This window comes from Acanthochromis polyacanthus, chromosome 7 (genome assembly GCF_021347895.1).
Source record: "Acanthochromis polyacanthus isolate Apoly-LR-REF ecotype Palm Island chromosome 7, KAUST_Apoly_ChrSc, whole genome shotgun sequence".
Lineage (NCBI taxonomy): Eukaryota > Metazoa > Chordata > Actinopteri > Pomacentridae > Acanthochromis > Acanthochromis polyacanthus.
In genome coordinates this window covers 21,208,187-21,227,996 of record NC_067119.1, presented here as the reverse complement: position 1 = coordinate 21,227,996, position 19,810 = coordinate 21,208,187, and the positions used below count along the sequence as shown (strand labels likewise).

Below are 19,810 nucleotides of genomic sequence, written 5' to 3'. Positions count from 1 at the left end.
ACCACACATTGAGTGTAAGCAATTTGAACTTTAAAGTTTCTGCAACTTCCTCTTCATGCTACACTGAAAATTTGAAAATTCGAGAAAGATAAAAGCCCCACTGTTATACCTAAATAACCTAGAATCTCTGAATGTTAAACAATAATGTAAGATATGGGATGAGAAATATTAAAGCCAGAAATAGTGATGTACTGAATTATAATAAATATAAGGAAGGACGAAAAGAGTTTTAAAAAAAGACAAAAGGAGGGAGTAAAGGGAATCAAGAAAGGAAGCCTGCTCATAGAGAATCCAGGGAATCTTTAGAGTGGTTGGGTTTTCATTTATATTTTTGTAGGGCTGCAACTTTAGTCCTAAATTAGTTAGCTAATTTACATAATTAATAATACCATTGGTTATTAGGCTTACTATTTTATTTAGTAAGGCTAATCTCCATAATGAATAACACTGTACAGTCTTAGCCTTAATGTTAATTATAGACAGGTGAATTTATATTTCATTAGTTTTTGCAGGGTGTCAACTCTTTATATTAAAATCACTATTTAATATTTTTATTAAAATATTTTAATTTGCTTCATAATTTACACAGCTCAATAATAAAACTTGTTAGGTTAATTTACAATGGGAATCATACTCTATGAGAAAATACTTGCCTGTGATGGCACTCAATATGTAATTTTCTCTAGCTTTCTGCTTTATCATTCACTTTCATTCCGATCAGTAATTGTGATTTCTCTAGTGTTGCATTGAGTGAATACTAAGGAACAACAAATGAAACTGTTGCTTGTTCCTTACAAAAAAAGAACTCCAAGTTGAAGTTGCTTGGCCTCCCAGTCAAAATCACAACAGGAACAAAAGTTTAGTGTTTTCATTATGTTTTATTCTTGCTAAAACAAGGAAGTACAGCCATCTGTTTCTGAGCTGCATAAAATTCAGCAGTACACACTGATAATTTCCATGCACAGACTGTACTCTGCTTAAGGTCCTGTTAGGTCTTTGTAATGAAACAAATATTAGAAATAGCAAATATCACAAACATTCTGAGAGACATTACAACTTGTTTCTTCAGTTTTATGCAAGAGACATTTCAGTTTTTCTTCAACACTCACTTTAAATTCTCTGCTGCTATGCAAGTCATGATTTATGTAGGCCACTGTATGTGGGCATAACAGTACTTAAAGTGTGAATCTGTAGATGTGGTATCTGGCTTCAATGAGCTTCCAAAGTCACATAAGTAAACTGAAGTAGTATAACAGACTATCAAACTTGTCTGGCACTCCCAACGACCTTTGGTCCCACAAATTCATGAATAAAAACATCTGAGGACAGTCACACAGTATCTTATACTTCCACATTCACTGATGAAAAAATATTAGAATTAAATGTTTGAGAGGAATAAGACTTCATCTTATTATATTAAACTCTGACTTGGCTGAGTGAAATAAGGTTAATGTCCATTTTCTACAAATTATTGAGAGCATTTTGGGAAATATGGGAAGTCAACTAGACAAGGCAGTGAAACAGAAAGCAACAAACTCCTGGAATGCACAGCACACAACAGATACCTGCATAGGAATTACCTGAAGCATTATTGTCTTTACATCATTTAACCCTGATGACATTCCCAGGGTTCAGTTCTCAGACCTGAGAGCTTCCTCTACAGCAACAGGAGACATTATATGACTGTTTTCAAAGGGATCTGTATACCCACAAAATGTAAACTGGTTTCTTTTGTAACACTGGTGATTCCATATTGCTCTCTTTCATCCTCCAACTGATTTCTTCAGGATGCAGAGGATGAAAAATATTCAGGCATCAATCAAGGGCTCCTGTAAATACAGTAAAGCAGTAACGTTAAGTTAAACATTTCTCAATACGCTAAGAGGGCTAGATGTGGTGCAGAAAAACAGAGATTAACATAAACAGACAAGCTATCAAATAATCAAGTGTTATAGTAATATGAGAAATTATGGTTACATTTTGTAGGTCCAGTCCATTCCAATTGTTGCGGCGTGTGAGTGAATGTGTCAGACCAGCAGCTAAACAGAGCATCAAACAAACTCCGAGTAAACACCCACTGACTTCCAAAAGATGTCGCACTGCCACACTTTGCTCTTCCTAAACAACAAAAGGACAGAATGAATTAAAAGGTAAAAATAAAAAATCTGTATTATGGCTGAGCAACTTATGTCATTAATGTGACACACTTTACCGGCGTTAACATGACTGTAAATGTGGGGTCATTTTTAGAGTGCAGACTGTAGCAGGTTTGTGATGCTGTAGGCATCTCTTTACTTGCGTCCACATGGATGGGTGACATATCTTTCTCTGATGCAGGGCAAGCTGGAGGCAGCCTTAATTAAAATGCAAAGTATGTTCATAAAAACATAGAAAAATTATACATTCGGGATTTCGCAAAAACTCATTTTAGCTGATTTTAAGAAACAAAGCTTAGAAACACACTTTGCAGTGTGAACTTACAGACTCAGGGGCAGGACGTTTGCTGGGGCACTTATAGTGAGGCAGGTGTATGTAGTGTTTCCAGACAGACGCTCTAGTGTCAAATTAACACTCTCTTTGCCTGGAAAGCAAAGTGAAATAATTTTTGAGAACATGTGGTCATACAAACTTTTTCGACAACTGACACCGGAACCACTCCACTGCAAAACCAACCTTCGAGTTGTAGCTGATTGGCGTTTAACATAGTGTGTAGACTGAGATCTTTCAGCGAGCTGCTTGGGGAACTGGAAGTCACAACCAGAGGAACCTTGAGATGCCGATGAGTGATGGAAGAAGGACTTGAGTCAGTGGTAGTCTTTCTATCCTGTTCCTTCTCCATCAGAGCAGAGGAAGTTGAGGACAGAAGCTCGGATGAATTTGCATTTTCTTTCACACACAACTGGAATTGTGATAAGGCAGATAGTAGATGGTTCCAGTCCTACAAGAAGAAAAAAGCATATAAATTATGCAGAAATACTGCAAAAACATCCAGAAATGCAAGCATACATTCATAGCCACACAACATCTCTAATGCAAACCTGCGCTCATTGTCTCATGGCACCATCACCTCGTAATCCAAATCTCAGTAAGTGTTCCAAGATGTCGTCTAATCTTCAAATGAGTTCAGTTTGGTGAGTCCTTACCTTTGTTGTGTCAGGGTTAGGCAGAGTGTGAGTGGAGCTATAAGAGGCGAGACAGATGAACGAGAGAGCCAGAGTCAACAAACACAGGAAAAAAGTTGTTCCTGGAGGATTTTGGGACACACAGTCTCTAAGGTTAGTCACTGGCTGCCAGAAACCCATCATCAGACTCCATAGATGGCTGAGGCGCAGCAAGCTGTGAACAGAAGAGAGTCACTTCACTTACTAGAGTTTTGACAGCTTTTTTCCTAACACAGTATCTTTGATAATTCTAGCAAGTGTGATCTTGGAAGCTCTTAGTGGACCTATTGGTTATTGACTATTAAGAATGGGTCAATAAACCTGTTTAACCTCAAGCTGGCTGTTTTGAATTTGAAATGAATTGAAGTTTTGAATTGTGACATTTCATTAAAATCTCTTCATTCAATTTGTTATATTCAAAAGTTCTCCAAAGATAATGTGTTTGCATTTGATCCTGTAAGAAGCAAAATAAATGTGCTCCTAAGCAGAGAAGTCCTGACTGCCTCAGCTGCAACCAAAAATCATGTAACAAAAATTTCTGAGAGTCTTCAGGTGAACTGTATGCTGTTTTACAGTGAGGAGATATTGAGAGAGACTGAGAGGAAAATAAAACAATCAATAGAATATCAAAAATGTTATACAGAGGAGCAAGCTGTCAGCAGATTGTTAGGAGATGCATTCAGCTTGGTGAAATATCTTTCTAGAGTCAATGTGGAAAACACTGACTTTGTAGGGGTTGTAAAAATACAAATAGTGAAATATCCATAGCATGTTGAGCTCTCACTTTTTCCAGTATTGTTCACATCTGTTAACATCTGTAACAGGAGCCAAAAAAAATAAAAAAAATACAAAACGGCCCCGAACTGCTTGGGGCTCAGACATTAAAGCTGCCATGTGTGTAGTAACTTTGTACATGAGCACAAACGGCACATTTCTATAATTATTTGCAGGCACAGACACAACCTTCCCATTGATGTTTTTATTTGTGAGAAAACAGTTCATGCAGTCAGGCTGACGGCTGTAAATGGAGACAGATTCAACAAGAGATGAGTAACTTGTCTTCAGTCACAGCGAACAACTTCACAGAATACCGTTAATGTAGTGTTGCTCACTAACTAGCTAGCTGAAAGATAATTTCATACCTTGAGACAGTCTTCTCTGATCACGTTGCCAGTTTAGCTATAACATTATACAGTTTCTTGACAGTCAGAAAACAGGAATTCGACATTTATGAAGTTTAAAGTCCAGCATCGAGATAACAACATGACACGACAGCGTCACCAGTTTACGACTGCGCGCTGCTATGACGACACCACCGCTGGTCATGTGACCGATGCTGCTTGTTCTCATCTCATACAGTTCATGCTTTTTCTGACAGCTGCTAAAATATTCACCTTTTACCCATATGTGAACTTGTTTTTTGCAACAAAATGCATGGGCGTGAGGTCGTCGTCGCACTTTAAGAAATGGCTTTCACAAGTTTATTAAATAATAATAATAATATACGTATATAAATAATAGTAGTAGTGGTAGTAGGCTTATTGAGCTAAAGGGCCACAAGACTGATCGCGTTTTAATCTCATGATACAGTTGAAAAGAGGCAGGCTGGAAAGTCAGAGCCCAAAATGAGGAAGACATTGACAATGGGTTAAGAAAAATTGCAGTGATGATTACTGAAGTATTGAGTAAAACTAAGCTCTTAATTGCACCATTTTTTGAGTTGTTTCAGTGGAACAAGATTTTAAAAATGTGAGACATTTGGAGCAAAAGGTCATCCTGCTTTGTTTTTATGCTGGTACAGGTTCCACATTATTAGCACAGTGTGTGCCGACTTAACAGTTTTAGAACTGTGTGTCTTGGAAGCCTTATTAGTCTCATTTATGATGACTGACGACAATAATCAAATGTAACAGTGGGCCTTGCAACTACAACATCTGAGGTGGACCAAACTGGCCAGCAAGTTTTGCTGGGGTGCAACTGGTATATTTTATAAGTTGTCAATGCTCATTTTAATTCACAGTGACATTTTTTTAAATTAAATACTACATTTGGGTGCACAGCCCTTTAAATAGTGATGCAGCAGAGACACAAGTGCTGGTGAGGAGGAACAGTTCACTCATAAAATCCCAAAACACATCTCAAATACATGAATAATAAATGTCAGTCCAGACTGCTGTTGAAAGTTAACAAAAACTGCAGTTGGTGTTATCAATGGTCAATGTTTCTTTCCTTGGGCCCCACTACTTTGTAGATGTTATCATTTAAAGTCTATTCAAAACTTGGAGGTGTTTGTGCTATTTCTTTATAGTTCTGTCTACTTTTGTTTTAACCACTGGTTGATGACCAAATATTTAATCTAAGGCGTAACACAATATTACTCTTAGTTACATGGAAAATAATCAGGGCATTGTTTATTTTCAAAACATGAAAAAATAGAAAATTAATAAAATGCATTGCAGAATTCGTGACCAGAACATTTGTCGTAACTGTTACAGAAAATGTATCAACATTAGTATTAGGTGCAGACCTTTAGGATAATTTACAACACAGTAACACAGTATGCCACTGGAATTAAATTTCATGTAATTTACATTTTCACTTAATTTGCATAAGAAATAAAAATGTTGAAAACAAAAAAATCAGATTAATTTCATGCAGAAACTCCCACTTAATCCATAAGAACACACGGTGACACCAGTGTAACAAGCACTTTGAGTGCCCCAGTCTCTTCCTTGTAAAGTTTTATGTCTGATCTTAACTAATTAAGTCCTTTAAGGAAAATGGGCCTGGGTTCTTATGGCTTAATAACAGCAATAATTCTCATTTCTTGGTCACACTGTCTCACATTCAAAGCTCTCTTCAACATTATGCCAACAGTGCAAAACTACATTATCCTGCAACACTTGCAGAATATTGTCAGCACTCTCCTGACAATCAGTGATTATTGTATTTCCCTTTTTTAAAACATTTAACAGCACAGCTGATATTATTAACATTTATAATGTCACTTGAATAAACAGTATGATAAGAATTACGGGGTCCAAGTGACTTTCACAGGCTTGAATGCCCAAATATCAGGGTGACCCATGTGCAGCAGGTCCTTGTAGGGCGAAGTGCTCCACTGGAAGGGTGGTACCTGGTCCCAGGTTGGCCCGCTCACTGCCACCATGCCATAGTCTCTGAACATCTCGTACGATGTCATCTGCATAGAAAGGCACACAATGCATCAGATTGTTTGCAGTCTTTCATTTGAGAAAAAACACACGGAAAACTTTCCAGTAGCATGATGGGTAAACTCCTGGGCACAAAAGTGTGTGATATATATATTAAAAAAAATCTGATTAAAAACCTTCATGTCTGTTCCTCCATGTGATCTCTGCCTTAAGGCACCAAACGGATATGTTCCATTAGCTGGGTTCAGGTCTGATCGGGCTGAGATCGCATTCTCTCCATTCTCAGGTGGATTACAGCCTTGACACTTTGAGAGTGGATCTTCCTTGAAGTTGTTATACCTGAGGAGGAACGGCACACCTCATCAATAAAGTTTTATTTAATAGTTTAAAAAAAAAAAATCTGTTACAGCTAACTTTTTTGCACATCATTTCAGCACATGACTTTACCTCATAAGACGGATCATGGAGTCCACATCTGTGACAGCTGTCTGGTCTCTCCTGAATATCTGAGCCCGAGGATTCTGGTCCAGAGAGAACCAGGGGCCAAACTTCTTAACCAGCTCATTGCAGCCACTGGCATTAAATATGTCCACATAATACCTACACATGAGCAGATACAAATAAGAATAATTGTATCTATAAAGTACTCTGGGATACATGTAATCTAGTGTACAGATTAACATTTAAGCTAATGTCTCCAGGCTGGATGCTTACGGTATGTTGTAACTAGCCCAGTATCCTTTCTTCAGAAGTTCCTCAGTTTTATCAGTGTAAACAATGAATCCCCTGTAGAATTTCAAGATAGGAGATAATTATAATAAGTCAATCATTAGTAAAAACAAATCATCAGCAAAAATACCGAGTTAATCATCTATTTTGATTAAACTTTGGGTGCAAACACTTACGGAATCTGCTCCAATACAACAAAGAGATCCTCTTTAATGTCAGTCTTTCCTGGACTAAAGTGTTTATAGTCCACAATCATCCACTGGTTGTTATACCTACAAAGCGCACACACACACATGGTCCACAGTCACAATACAACCTTTAATCTGGTAGTTTTCCCATGTGATTGATGTTGAGGTCCCTGATTCAGCATTTAACAGCAAACACTTTCGATGTAACCACTGATCCCATCACAGCTATATCACTCAACTGACCACTCATGTGACTGCTAAAAGGCCTCTCCCTACAGCCTTCACTCTCAACAATCCACATGACAAACCAAGGCCAGACACAATCTGATCTAATCAATAAGAATTCGGGACACAAGACATAAAGCAGCAGAGCCTGGAACCTGCTCAGACGATTACAAATGCTGGCTAAAAGTAATATCACCCAGTTTCTTTTTGATGCATAAAACTCACGTGCCACTGTTGTACTTCATGAATATCTCTGCCCACTGCTTGCCATTAGAAGCTAGTCGATTAGCAACAATGTTCCTCAGCCATTCCATGACGGTTCCTTTGGGCTGAACAAATTTCCAAAGAGCAGGGTTGTTGTTGCCAATCGTGGTTTCCAATGTAACCTGCAGACAAGAAATGGATTAAGAACTAGAAACAGTATTAAAAATAATAACATCAACATTCAAGTACAAAAGGCTCTCACCAAGCCACTACTCAGGATATAAAAGTCATCTCCAGAGAAGATCGATCCAGGGTAAGATGAGAACGCTTGAGTTCCTCCAGGAAGAGGAAAATTGTCTGAAATAAATCAGAGCACTCAATAAAGTCAGACTAACCTGTATTAGCATATCACAGACATCAACAGTGTATTGTGGTGGGCCTAAAATGAGAGTCACACTGTGTTTTTGAAAAAAATACTTCTTTAAGAATAACTATAGAAAATATATTTGTTTTGGGTTTTTTTGCTGTTTGACAGGAAATCTACATCATTCTAGCATAGCTATGAAGGCAGAGCCAGTACAGCCAGATTGTGCAGTGAAACGATGAAAACAGCAGACCGGCAGTAACAATCAGCATCTCTCGTACTCATTAATTAGCACATACAATCTGCATTTAATAGAAGTGTTGTGGTTAAATGTTCAGATTACTTGAAAGTCAAGATTTTTTTGACATTTGGACAGAACCATGCAAACAGTTTCCTGCGGTTTCAAGTCTCAATGTTAAACTAATCTAACTAGCTACTGGCTGTGGCTTTATTTGCACTGGACAGATACACACAGAGTGGTATTGATCTCATCTAACTCTCATAAAGAAAGCAAAGAGCATTATTTCTCCAAACAATCAAACTATTCCTTTGGTATAGGAACAGGAGACACAGTATCATCAGTAAACTACCTAAAGGAGAAGCATTAAAAGCAAAGATGTATTTCTTCATGATGCGCAGCATGGACTGGTAGTTGTTCCAGGTGTCATGTGACACCAGCAGCTCCTTGTTGTTTGGCAGCAGCTTAATGAGAGCAGAGCAGGAACCAGATCCAAGCGGTCGAGTTTCGCTGGATTTATTCAGAGCCGATTCCAAGTCCTCAAGATCCCCACCCAGTTGGAAAAGTCTGGATGCAATGAAGCATTTAAATAACAGCAACAAACAAAAGCTTATAATCTCAGGAACAGAGAAGAAATGCGTTTGATTAATACATAATGGAAAGACTACTAACAGGAAGCCAAATGGGTTGAGAGAGAAGGAGCCTGTGGGGAATGTGAGGTCATCGTTGTAGCTGTCCTCCAGACCTTTCAGCTGCAGCAGCGCCAGACGCACCTGACAAGCACAGACAGATACTGAAACATCTGATTTATGGATTTTAAACATATTTCTCCTGAATGGGAATTATCTTTATCCTACAAATGCTCAGTAATTACCTGGTACCAGTAAGGTGAAGTTGGCTGAGTCTCTATTTGCTCCTGAACCCACTGCAGATTAACTGCGATGAAAGCCTTCAGGCGATCGCAGTAACCAGATTGAGACGTGAAGGGCCCACAGTAATTCATTAAAGTGTTCATCCAGTGCTTATAGATGAGCTACAACAACAGTATATCACAATTTTGGATTAAATACATCCAGAAGCAAGCAAAGAGTTCGATATCTGACTGGATGAGGTTTAAACTGACCTGAGATGTGAGTGCAGCCTCCACAGCACCAGCAGCATAAGCTTGGACGCTGTCATTGTACTTGCCATTGGTGGTGATCTCCAAGAAAGACCAGCTGAAGAGACAACAGGAGTAAATGAAAAATGGAAACATTCGTGAGCAGATTCAGAAGAGGTCAGGTTTGGGCAGTAATATACTGTATATTCTAGGCAAGAAGATGACAGGAGGCAAACGCTGCACCAACAATTACTATACAGAAAAACAGGACAATTGTCTCATGGCTGTTTAGACTGAAGACTTTTGGATCACATCTTGGGAATCACTGCTGTATCCTTTTTCAACTTCCCTTTTGGAAAACCAGACATGGTCCTGAGATGACACGTTGCCCCTGACTGTCATTTTATTGTTACATTCTGTGATGATTGACTTTCCTGCACTCAAGCCTTTTTTTTATTGCTTTTTAAACTATCATTTGATCAACACTACATCCTTTTTCACACAGGATAAGAAGTATTTTAACCTCTTCTGTCATGAGTTTCACTTCTGCTGGTTGTTTTTCTATTGCTTGTGCAGGGAAATTAGAGATTGGATAAAATTAAAAGAAATGCAAGCTGGGAGAATTTCTTGGTAGTTCAAACGATGCTGAAGTTAGGTTCCGATTCTGCAGTTAATTCAATTCTATCTAGTTTTATTTATATCGAGGCTCGAGCTAATTCACAACATATGTCATCTCAAGGGACTTGACATAGCAAGGTGGAGAAATTACAAACTTACAAAGAGAAATTCAACATTTTCAAAGATTCCTGTTGAGCAAACACGACAGTCACATGTGGTCTGCATGCAAATAAACATGTGTAATCTCCTCCTTATTGCATTTTGACAAATAAAGGTTTTACAATTCAGACAGTGTGCTATAAAGAACCTTTAACCTCTATACTTACAATCTAGTTAAGATTCGACCAGTTTATATAAAGAAAGAGATCTGGTCTTCAGTATTTCAGATGTGGAAAAAGCTGCGAAACCTCCCCTTTTGCAGCTTCTCATAAAGGATAAAGGTTTCACAAGTCAGAGTCAGTGTTAAAATAGTCTCTAGCCTCTCAGAGACGATGTGAACCAGAGCTGAGCAGTATAAGTATTGTGATTTTGGATATGAACCTGGTCCAATGTGATTTATGTGGAAATATCTCCCCCCCCCCCCCCCTTTTTTTTTTTTTTACATTTTCCTAAATACAATAAATATTGCACGAATTTGAAAGTAAGTGTCGGGCAGCATTAAGGGTTCAACGAAAACATCTAACGCAGTTTCAGATCATTAAATGTTTAACTTGTCCTTTGACTGCTGACTTCAAAGTCTTGTTCAATCATTCAACAGGAAATAAATTGGATCAATTAACTGTTTTATCTCATTTACCGAGAAAAAATAGCAAACATACTTGTTACAGATTCTCAGGTGATTAAGTGCCTTTTTCTCAATTACGACATTCTTATTTCAATTCATTTTTGAACTTACGATGGACTTCGGCAGAGAAAAGCTGTCACAAGCATTTATACCAACACAACAGAAACAAACTAATCATTCAAAAAAACTAACAAAAAACCCCACTGCAGCCCTGTTTTCGTCTACATTGCCAACTTGCTTCTTCCAGTAACGGGGCAACACAACCCGATAACTGAGGTAATGCGTTTAGTTTAAGGCTAATAACAAAGGTCCAGCTAAAAAATATACATTACCCTGATGTTTTAATGTCATCAGTGAAGTTCCCCCAGGCCACAAAATCGTCCCGATATCCTTCCAGCACCGACAGCTGTCCAGTCTGTTTGTCGACAACAACACTTTGTATTTCAGCCCGAACGCATGAATTCAGACATAGCACGACTAAAACTACTAAAAGTTTTAAAACCGCTGTAAAACTTCTAAAAACAAACGTCCTGTTTGGCCTGGACGCCATGATCAATCTGAACAAGTCACATGATACTGCGTATGACGAGTCACCTGACCACACTTTCAAAATAAAAGACCCTGCTGATTAGTCCAGTCAACAAACTCACAGAACCAACACGAGACATAAAGTAACACGCACAACTTTGAAACAATGAAATAAATCTTTATATAAAAAGTGACAACAGTCCCGTCATGTCTCTTTGACGTATCGTTTCTATGCAAAACACGTGATATAGGAAATTCAGAGGAAAACTTGGGCCTGTTAATTCACTGATAATTTTTCTACTCCAGCAGATGCCCTTCATGTCCATAATTTGGTCACAGCCTTGTTGACACAGAACAACACAGGATCAGTGGTCAGGGTTGTGATTAGGTTTTCAGGAAGCACGTCAGTCTTCCACAGCTCCTTCAGTTTCCATCGTCTCCAGAATTCCTTCCAAAACTTCTGCTTTTCGCAGCTTTTTGGCAGACACTAACACAAAAAAGAAGGAATTAAACCAACATTAAGCAAATTTGATTCAATGAAACTGATCACAGTGTGTGCTTTGGAAAAAAAAAAAAACATTTGGTAGCTTTACCATGAAAATGTTCTGCTGTTTTCCGTCTCAGTGTCTCCACAGTTTCCTCAGCATCAGCCCACTCCAGTACAAGACGTCTCCCATATAAATGTGTGCTGTGGCACAGGGCTGCAAAAGCTTTCTAGAAGGGAATATAATTCATAATCACTGCATAACACTATACAGTATAGTATATTTAAGCATCAGGAGAATTTGCAGTCCATAAATACGCATCTAAAGGCCAACATTATCAACAACACAGAATAATTACATCACAAACAAACCTTAGCATCCTGTTTGGTGAGGAAGTCAACAAAACCAAAGCCTCTGTGTTTCCCTGAACCAGCTGCTTTCTTTGGAAGACGGACAGTCTTCAACTCTCCAAACGTACTGAGAAGATGAGGAAGAAATCATTGTGTTCAATTATTTTGCTCCAAACATTCTCCAAAAAGTTTGAACTAGAAAAACAGCTGTATGTATGTGTGTGTGTGCGACAGTTACCAGAAGAGTTCTCGAACTTCCCGGACACTGGCCTGGAAGGGTACATTGCGTACAAGGATCTTAGATCCTGTCTGCTTCTTCTCAGCTTGCTTCTTCTTGCGTGTCACTTCAGTTGTTCTGCAGACAGGATGAAAGGACTGAGTAAGTGGTGACAACAGGAGTGAGGTTAACATGGCAAACTGCAATCTGAATTCAAATCTTACAGTTAAAATTTCTACAATAATGATAAAAATAAGTACGATACACTCAATGTTATTTCTGAAAATACCAAAATTTTCAATTTTAGTGGCTGTTTGCTGAAGGGGAGTAAACAGATGTGAAATTCCAAACGCTTCTGGGGGGGGGGGGGGGGGGGGGGGGCACTCCTCTTGGCTCTACTCTTCATCACAACATCTTCTAATATATCCTACCTTGTGGCTTTCTCGGATATCTTCAGCTCTAGCTGGTGATCATCCACAGTACAGTGCTGGTAGAGGGTTGGAACAGAAAGAAGACACACATTACACAACAAGCATGTCACAGAAACAGGCTGTGAGAGTTTGAGTGAGAACGAGTCGCTGGTACCTGCAGCTGCCTCAGAGCCTTCTGTGCCGCCTCTGCTGTCTGATACTGGACAAAACCATATCCCATGGACAGCATTTTACCTGCAAGCCAAAGTAACAAGTATGAGAGCACTGAACATACCTAGAAAACAGCATGTGCAGATCTAATCAGAAATTGAATAAAAATACTGCTACAGGGATAGTTGGGCTAAACAATTCATCGATTTTTTTTTTAATTTAAATTTGAAATGAATCAATTAGAAAATCAAAAAAGCTTAAATTTAGGATGTACTTTATGGGTCTACAATTTATGTCCATGCTGCCCTCTGTATGTGACGTTATGCTCTGATAGTATTAATACATGTTTACACTGTATTACACAGTCAGTACTGATCTGAAGCAAAAACTATATTGTAAATCAAATTACAAAATCATTCAGCCCTAGATTGTAGAGTGTCAAGTCATGCTGCTTTCTTTCACAAAATTATCTTTCATTTCTAGACTAGTCTTTCTAGTCTACTCTCAATTATAAGAGGAAGTAGTATGAATATATAAAATGAATATCCAAAAAATAAATATCAAACGAAGTATAAATGACTGTAGAATCGTAACAAGGACTCAGTTCTGTAAGGATTAAAAAAAAAATCTAGTCATGGTCTCAAAATAAAATTTAAAAAATTCTTAAAATGAAAACCCTCTAAGCCAATGTTCAGTCTCTTTTCAAGCGAGTGATCGTCATCATGATGTGAAGTACCTGTTTTATCTTTTTTCTTGGAAATGGTGCAGGAAGTGACTTTGCCACATTTGGAGAATGTCTGCGATAAATGAAGAATAAAATATGAAACACCAGTCTGAGATTAAACAGTAACTGTGATTAAATATAAAAGATGATTGGATCCATAAATTGACCTACCTCCTGTAGTTTATCCTCCTTTGTGCTGAAATTTAGATTCTTAATGAAAAGTGTAGAACCTGGAGCAGATTCCTCCTCCTCTTCTTCATCGTCTTCCTCCTCCTTCTCCTCTTTCACTGCCTCCTCTTTGTCTAATATTTGGTCAGACAGATATTCTGGTTATTCATAATACATCTTTCATGCACAGAAAGGACTAAACCCTAAGACGTTTGTCGGGTTTATGAGTGTTTGATCAGTTTTACCTGGTTCTGGTTTGGCTGCCACAAACACCCCAACAGATGCCCACTCCAAGTACAGCGGGACGTGTTGGAACTGGGGTTAGAAAGAAAAACAATACTGAGTCTTCACTGTCTCCAGCTGACACTCCCTGTGCAGACAGGTTATAAAGGTAAAAAGCTACACACCTTGCTGTACGCCAGCCTCGTGAAGGCTCGCTTTGCTTCAGTTGGCTCTAAGAACTCGATGATGGCGGTGAGTCCTGAAGGTGGAAGCAGCACTCGGCCCAAAGACCCATGAGGTGAGAAGAGCTGTTCGAGCTCCGACACCGTCACTCCTGCTGGAAGGTTTTTCACCAGGATCACAGTTGTGCTTCTTGCTGCTGCTGCCTGTAGAAGAAGAGGGCACAAGCAGAGAATGAGCCACATACCTGGATTAAGGAGTTTAAGAGGAAGTAAAGAAGATGTTATACTAAATGTACCTGACTAAAGGAATCCAGACTGACACTGTTGTCCAGGAGGAACTGTCGAGTCTCCTGGACAATCTGTGTCTCTCCCAGAGCCATCCTCACTGCAACGCTTCCCTTCGACTCCTGCACAGGAGAGCAACAGCCAAAGAAGTTGAAAGTTCAGTGTGTGTTATGCTTAACACATCACAGGATGCTCTAACAGCATCAGGCAAAAACAGTGGCAAAGCAAAACTCACATGGTCGAGGACTTGGCTTTTGGTGGTGTTGTATTTTTCAGCAATGGCATCTGCCACTGCACTTGTACCCAGAAACAGGGTGTTCCAGTTATGTGAGCTAGAAAGAAGAAGAAAATGTATGTGTGTTTTGAAAACAGAGCAACACACACGGAGAAGCAGAGGATTAATCTGATCATGTATACCTGGAACTTGAAACTTTGTTTTTAGCATCTTTTTGCCGTTTGTAAGTCGATGAGCCAGGACCACCAGCATCCGAGGATTCAGACTTTTCCTTCTTCACTGTAGACGGAAGGAGGTGAAGCATTCTACCCTAAAGAGAGGAGAAAAAAAAACCCATTTCTATCAGCCTCAATTCTACAACTGAGTAGCACTGTTAAATTATCAATTATTCAAGTCCTAATACCACATCCAGATCCAGAGATGACTTTACATCCACTGAGAGAGATACAATGTGATCCAGAGGTAGAGTGATTTCTGAGGTAAATACCTGAAAAATATGTCCGTCCAGCTGAGCAAGAGCTGACACAGCATTCTCTGGTATCATGTAGGTTACAAAAGCGAAGCCTTTAGGTTTCTTGGTTAGACTGTCAATAGGGAAGAGCACCTCCGACAAAGGACCTGAAAAGATCGTAGAGTTATGATGCATCTGCACTAAAGTCCATCTATTCCTGCAAAAGAAAACTTGTGTAATTAACGTGTGTTTTTCAATTCACCGTGTTTAGCAAACAGCTCTTTGATGTCTTCCTCTGTGCAGGTGTAGGGGAGATTTCTGACGAAGAGTCGACCCGACTCAGAAACATCTTCCTCCTCCTCATCCTCTTTGAGCTTCCTGGTGAAGTTTCTGTCAATTTCTTTGTCCTTTCTGTCCCTCTTGCCTTTACCCCCAGAGGCATCCACACTGAAGACCTCGATGTAACGCCCTCCTGAAAACACAAGCGAGCACAAATTATGTCATTTTTAAACACAACTTCTTTTCCAATTCAATACTGGAGAATGAAAAAAAAAAAAAAATGTCATTTTACAGTAGGTTGAGGGATTTCCACAATACAAGGATTTCTGCACAGAAAGTATCTGCACATTTTTCAAAAATAAGATGTGTTTATTAGCCTCCTTTTCAACAATAACTGGTTGAATACAAGCACAATGTTACTGTATGTACGGGTTAAAACAAAAGTATTCTTTGTGCATCCATGGTTTTCTAAATACTTTTTATATTGTTTGAAAAGCTAAGTGAAAGAATCTTTCAAGCAGAGTTAAATAATTGAAGTCACCCACAGATTTTTCAACTTAATATTCCTTATTCAGTGTACTATGCAATAATGTTTTAGGGGTGCAGTGTAGAATCTTTGTAGCTACAGAAAAAAGTCATAATATTTCTCACCTATGTAGTCTTTATTCTTCTTCAAAGCCTTTTGCACCTCTTCTTCAGACCGCAAGTCCACATATACATAACCTAAAAGACACATAAGACACCTGTGATAAGACACACACTCTATACAGACACATAGATGACAATCAGACTTATGGTGAAACATCCAAAGTGCATGTGAAAACAATTTTTAGCAACTTACCTGTTCTATTTCCGCTTTCGTTCTTTCCAATCCGGATCGCTGCAGGCTTCAGTGGTGTCATGAACTCTCGAATTTGTTGCTGTTTGTGTCACAAAAAAATGCTAAACTATACTGAATGTTTTCAAAGGAAAATATCTTTATCACAAGCTCTTGTTCTCTCACCTCTTTAACATTGAATGGAGCTCCTCTGAGCTTCACTGTGAACTCTGTCGTCGGCTCCATCTGCAGCAGACAGATGTGATGTAAACCGGTACAACTTAGAACAGTAATGTGCTGAACTGAATAGTAATGACTGAACAATCACCTCCTGCTTGGCGGTTTTCTTCCCTTTGCTCTGTTTCATATCCTCTGAGGAAACTGCAGTTTTGGCCTTTGAGACATTTTCTCTGTCACCACTCTCATAGGCGCTGTCTGTGTGCTGCACAGGTCCATGATCCTCTTCTTCGTCGTCGCCATCATCTTTATCCTCACTCTCCTCCATCATGTCCTCTGTTCGTGTCACCTTTGAGCGCAGGTAGTCCATATCTGACAAGCCAGCTGCTTCTTTAGCGGCATCTGAAGGCAACAACAGGCCACTGAACTCAATCAATTACTGCACCCGGCTTAATGTGTTTGAATTCTTTCATATGTTGATGTGTTGGATTGATTTATTTAACTCAGGATGTACAGCATCACGTATAGTCTTGACAGATTTAAAAGGGTGCAACTTCACAAATGTAATCCAACTCATCTACCTACATCGAAAAGAGACAACCATTACCAACCTTCACCTTCTTCTTCCTCAACCTCATCCTCTTCCTCTGACTGATCTGAGTCAAAGTTGAGGTAATCATCTGAAGCAGGCTTCTTCTTGCTCTGAGTCTTTGCCCGTCCACTGTCAGGATCAGTGTCGTTTGCCCAGGTCTGTGCTTGGCTCCGATTCTGATGGACTGAGAGAAACTCCTTGAATTCCTGTTCTTCCTCCAGCTGGAAAAAGTAAAGAATGTAAGCAAACAAAGATAAACTACGACAATCAAAAAATGACAATGTCTATTAAAAAACAAAACACTTAACATATATCATAATATCACAGGAGGACATTTTTACATGACTGTTATGGACATGAACGACGTAAAGCAGGCAGTGCTGGCAAAAATAAATGATCAGAACTACATTATAATCAGGAATTGTTTTGTCAAAAGAAATGAGATATAAGATTGTACTCATGTTGTCAGTACATAACAGAAGATTCACTATTCTGTGCACAATGGTCCCTAAGAAAAGCTCTGGAAGAGGTTTGACACAGAGCTCCAGACTGACCCTCATCACCTTTCAGATCTTATTTTATAGCCATTCAACAGCAAATACAAATAGTTGATTTTTTACTCACATTTCCAAGTGCGCTGCTGGTTTCCTTTTTCTGTTTCTTTTTCTGAAATTCAAAACAAACATATTTATTGTATTCATCAAAAATTAGACCAAATTCCATCGGAAACCTAACTACCTTTTTCTCTTGGGTGGAAACACTGAAACACACATCATCTGAGGGGGGATATGTCCCTCCCAGGCTACAGTAGAAAGTCCATTACAAATATCCCCCTTCTAAGAACCCAATCAATGAATCTGTCTGCCAACTTTCTATTCATTTTTCAGTACACCTACTGCATAACACACCGATCAGCCACAACATTATGACCACTGACAGGTGAAGTGAATAACATCGGTCATTTTGTCATATTGCAACACTCTGCTGGAAAACCTTGAGTCCTGACGTTCATGTGGGTGTCTGACATGGACCACCCACCTAAACACTGCAGGCCACGTCATGGCAACAGCAGTCCTTGATGCCAGCTGCCACCCTCAGCAGGACAATGCACCTCAACACACCAAAGAAACTGCTCAGGAGTGGTCGGGGAACACGACAGAGCTAAAGCGTTTATGGGCTGGAATTATTTGTTTAAAGTTTCTCTGGATGAATCCTGAGCTCCATCAGAGCTGCCTGTTATGATGGTAAGACTGTCTCTAAACACAAAATGACCTTTCATTGTTCTAATCATGTTGTGGTACTGGAGCTGCAGAGGTGAAGTTTACAGCAACTGTTTGTATTATGACGGGAGAACGTTTTATTGTTTATCTCTAGAGCAAAAGCTACCTTTGTTGTCACTCTCTAATGTTTTACATTTGTGTGCAAACCTTTTCCCCCTCAGTGTCAACAGGAGCAGAGGGTTTGTCCTGTCCTGAGCTCTGAGTGTGTTTACTCCAGGCTCTGGCTTTAGTGGGATCTCCAAACGCTTTACACATCTCCACCTGGAGAAAACAACAACAAAGGGTTTACACATGCAAAGCTAAAATGAAAAGAATCACAGCAACACTTGTGTTCATCTCCTACTGAGGTCTCACCGTCACTCTGGATGTGTCCACGAAGCTCTTGTTGAAATGTTTCAGGGCTCTGGTCGCGTCTTCTTCGGCTTTAAACCCCACAAAACCGAACTTGCGGAACTTTCCATCTTTGGTGAACTTCAGAGTACAGTCTGTCACAGTGCCGAAGGCTGCGAACATGGACCTGAACCTCTCCTCCTTCATCTGGACACAACATGCAAACAGTCAGTGGCTGAGAGGCAACGAGCTGCTGTTACTGTGAACAAACAGCAGAGCGAGTTACTTACCCCGTTAGGGAGGTTTTTGACGATGAGTCTCGACATAGTTGTACAAGCTGTGAATCTATTAATGTGGCTTTAATAACAGTTTTTAAATAAATGTCAACAAACAAGCGTGGATATCCCTCTACGTCGCCATGCTGAACGGGAGGTGCTTCTTCTTCTGCTGCTGCTGCTTCTGGTTCTTCTTCTTCGTTGGATTTATTGTTCAACCAATCAGCGCATTAGAGCCATCTGCTGGAAAAGAGAAGCAACAAAATATTTACACAAGACCTGCTAAATTCTGTCCGCTTGGAAGTAACGGATGTATATATAATTACAATTAGTGCTAAGGTACAAATTTAAGGTACTTGTATTATGCTTCAGTATTTCCATTTTGTGCATCTCTGTACTTCCTCTCCACAGCATTGTTTTCTACACCACTGCATTTATATGACAGCTTTAATTTTTAAATTAGGTAAATTTGTCTTTAATATGATATTATTGAATTTTTAATCTTTGAATTAGTCAGGCCCATAAACATAATCAAGAGTATTTTAGATTTTTTACCTTATTTTTTAAACTTAGATAAATTACCATGACATATGATATTGCAGAATCGTAAATGTAATATTTAATTTGGGGATTAATCTTAATATTTACTTTAGGCAGGTACATTCACTTAATAAATAATACCATCTGGTTTTAACCATAATATTTAAATTAGGTACATTTATACATTATTTGATATTGTTGGGACAATCAATCATGTAAATTTCATTAATCAATAATATTGTCAGGTTTTAACCAAAATGTTTAAAATTCTCATGTTAAAAAATTATATAATAAAATAGAATTAGGGTT

At 38.9% G+C, this 19,810-nt stretch overlaps 3 protein-coding genes across 3 annotated transcripts; all 3 read right to left on the bottom strand.

Moving 5' to 3' along the window:
• Positions 1 to 858: 858 nt before the first annotated feature.
• zgc:158398 (uncharacterized protein LOC568894 homolog) lies at positions 859 to 5,413 on the bottom strand. Its single transcript, XM_022198088.2, has 7 exons — positions 4,304 to 5,413; positions 3,144 to 3,336; positions 2,674 to 2,938; positions 2,482 to 2,581; positions 2,213 to 2,354; positions 1,978 to 2,118; positions 859 to 1,829 (listed from the first exon to the last, which is right to left on the bottom strand). Exons 2-7 carry the CDS (start codon positions 3,303 to 3,305, stop codon positions 1,809 to 1,811), a joined length of 831 nt encoding a protein of 276 aa, XP_022053780.1. The 5' UTR covers positions 3,306 to 3,336; positions 4,304 to 5,413; the 3' UTR covers positions 859 to 1,808.
• A 132-nt stretch (positions 5,414 to 5,545) lies between these two features.
• plbd2 (phospholipase B domain containing 2) lies at positions 5,546 to 11,466 on the bottom strand. The gene is made up of 12 exons (XM_022198076.2): positions 11,116 to 11,466; positions 9,406 to 9,499; positions 9,157 to 9,315; positions 8,955 to 9,055; positions 8,635 to 8,849; positions 7,943 to 8,037; positions 7,702 to 7,862; positions 7,240 to 7,335; positions 7,049 to 7,120; positions 6,782 to 6,934; positions 6,511 to 6,673; positions 5,546 to 6,363 (listed from the first exon to the last, which is right to left on the bottom strand). Exons 1-12 carry the CDS (start codon positions 11,331 to 11,333, stop codon positions 6,193 to 6,195), a joined length of 1,698 nt encoding a protein of 565 aa, XP_022053768.1. The 5' UTR covers positions 11,334 to 11,466; the 3' UTR covers positions 5,546 to 6,192.
• Positions 11,467 to 11,468: 2 nt separating this feature from the next.
• Positions 11,469 to 19,165, bottom strand: rbm19 (RNA binding motif protein 19). The gene is made up of 24 exons (XM_022198063.2): positions 18,977 to 19,165; positions 18,711 to 18,893; positions 18,504 to 18,617; positions 17,701 to 17,742; positions 17,096 to 17,297; positions 16,636 to 16,886; positions 16,494 to 16,553; positions 16,332 to 16,410; positions 16,142 to 16,213; positions 15,474 to 15,683; positions 15,248 to 15,378; positions 14,943 to 15,070; positions 14,761 to 14,857; positions 14,537 to 14,647; positions 14,244 to 14,444; positions 14,082 to 14,151; positions 13,840 to 13,970; positions 13,681 to 13,741; positions 12,949 to 13,028; positions 12,795 to 12,850; positions 12,385 to 12,501; positions 12,168 to 12,273; positions 11,905 to 12,025; positions 11,469 to 11,798 (listed from the first exon to the last, which is right to left on the bottom strand). Exons 1-24 carry the CDS (start codon positions 19,010 to 19,012, stop codon positions 11,716 to 11,718), a joined length of 2,742 nt encoding a protein of 913 aa, XP_022053755.1. The 5' UTR covers positions 19,013 to 19,165; the 3' UTR covers positions 11,469 to 11,715.
• Between the last annotated feature and the right edge of the window lie 645 nt (positions 19,166 to 19,810).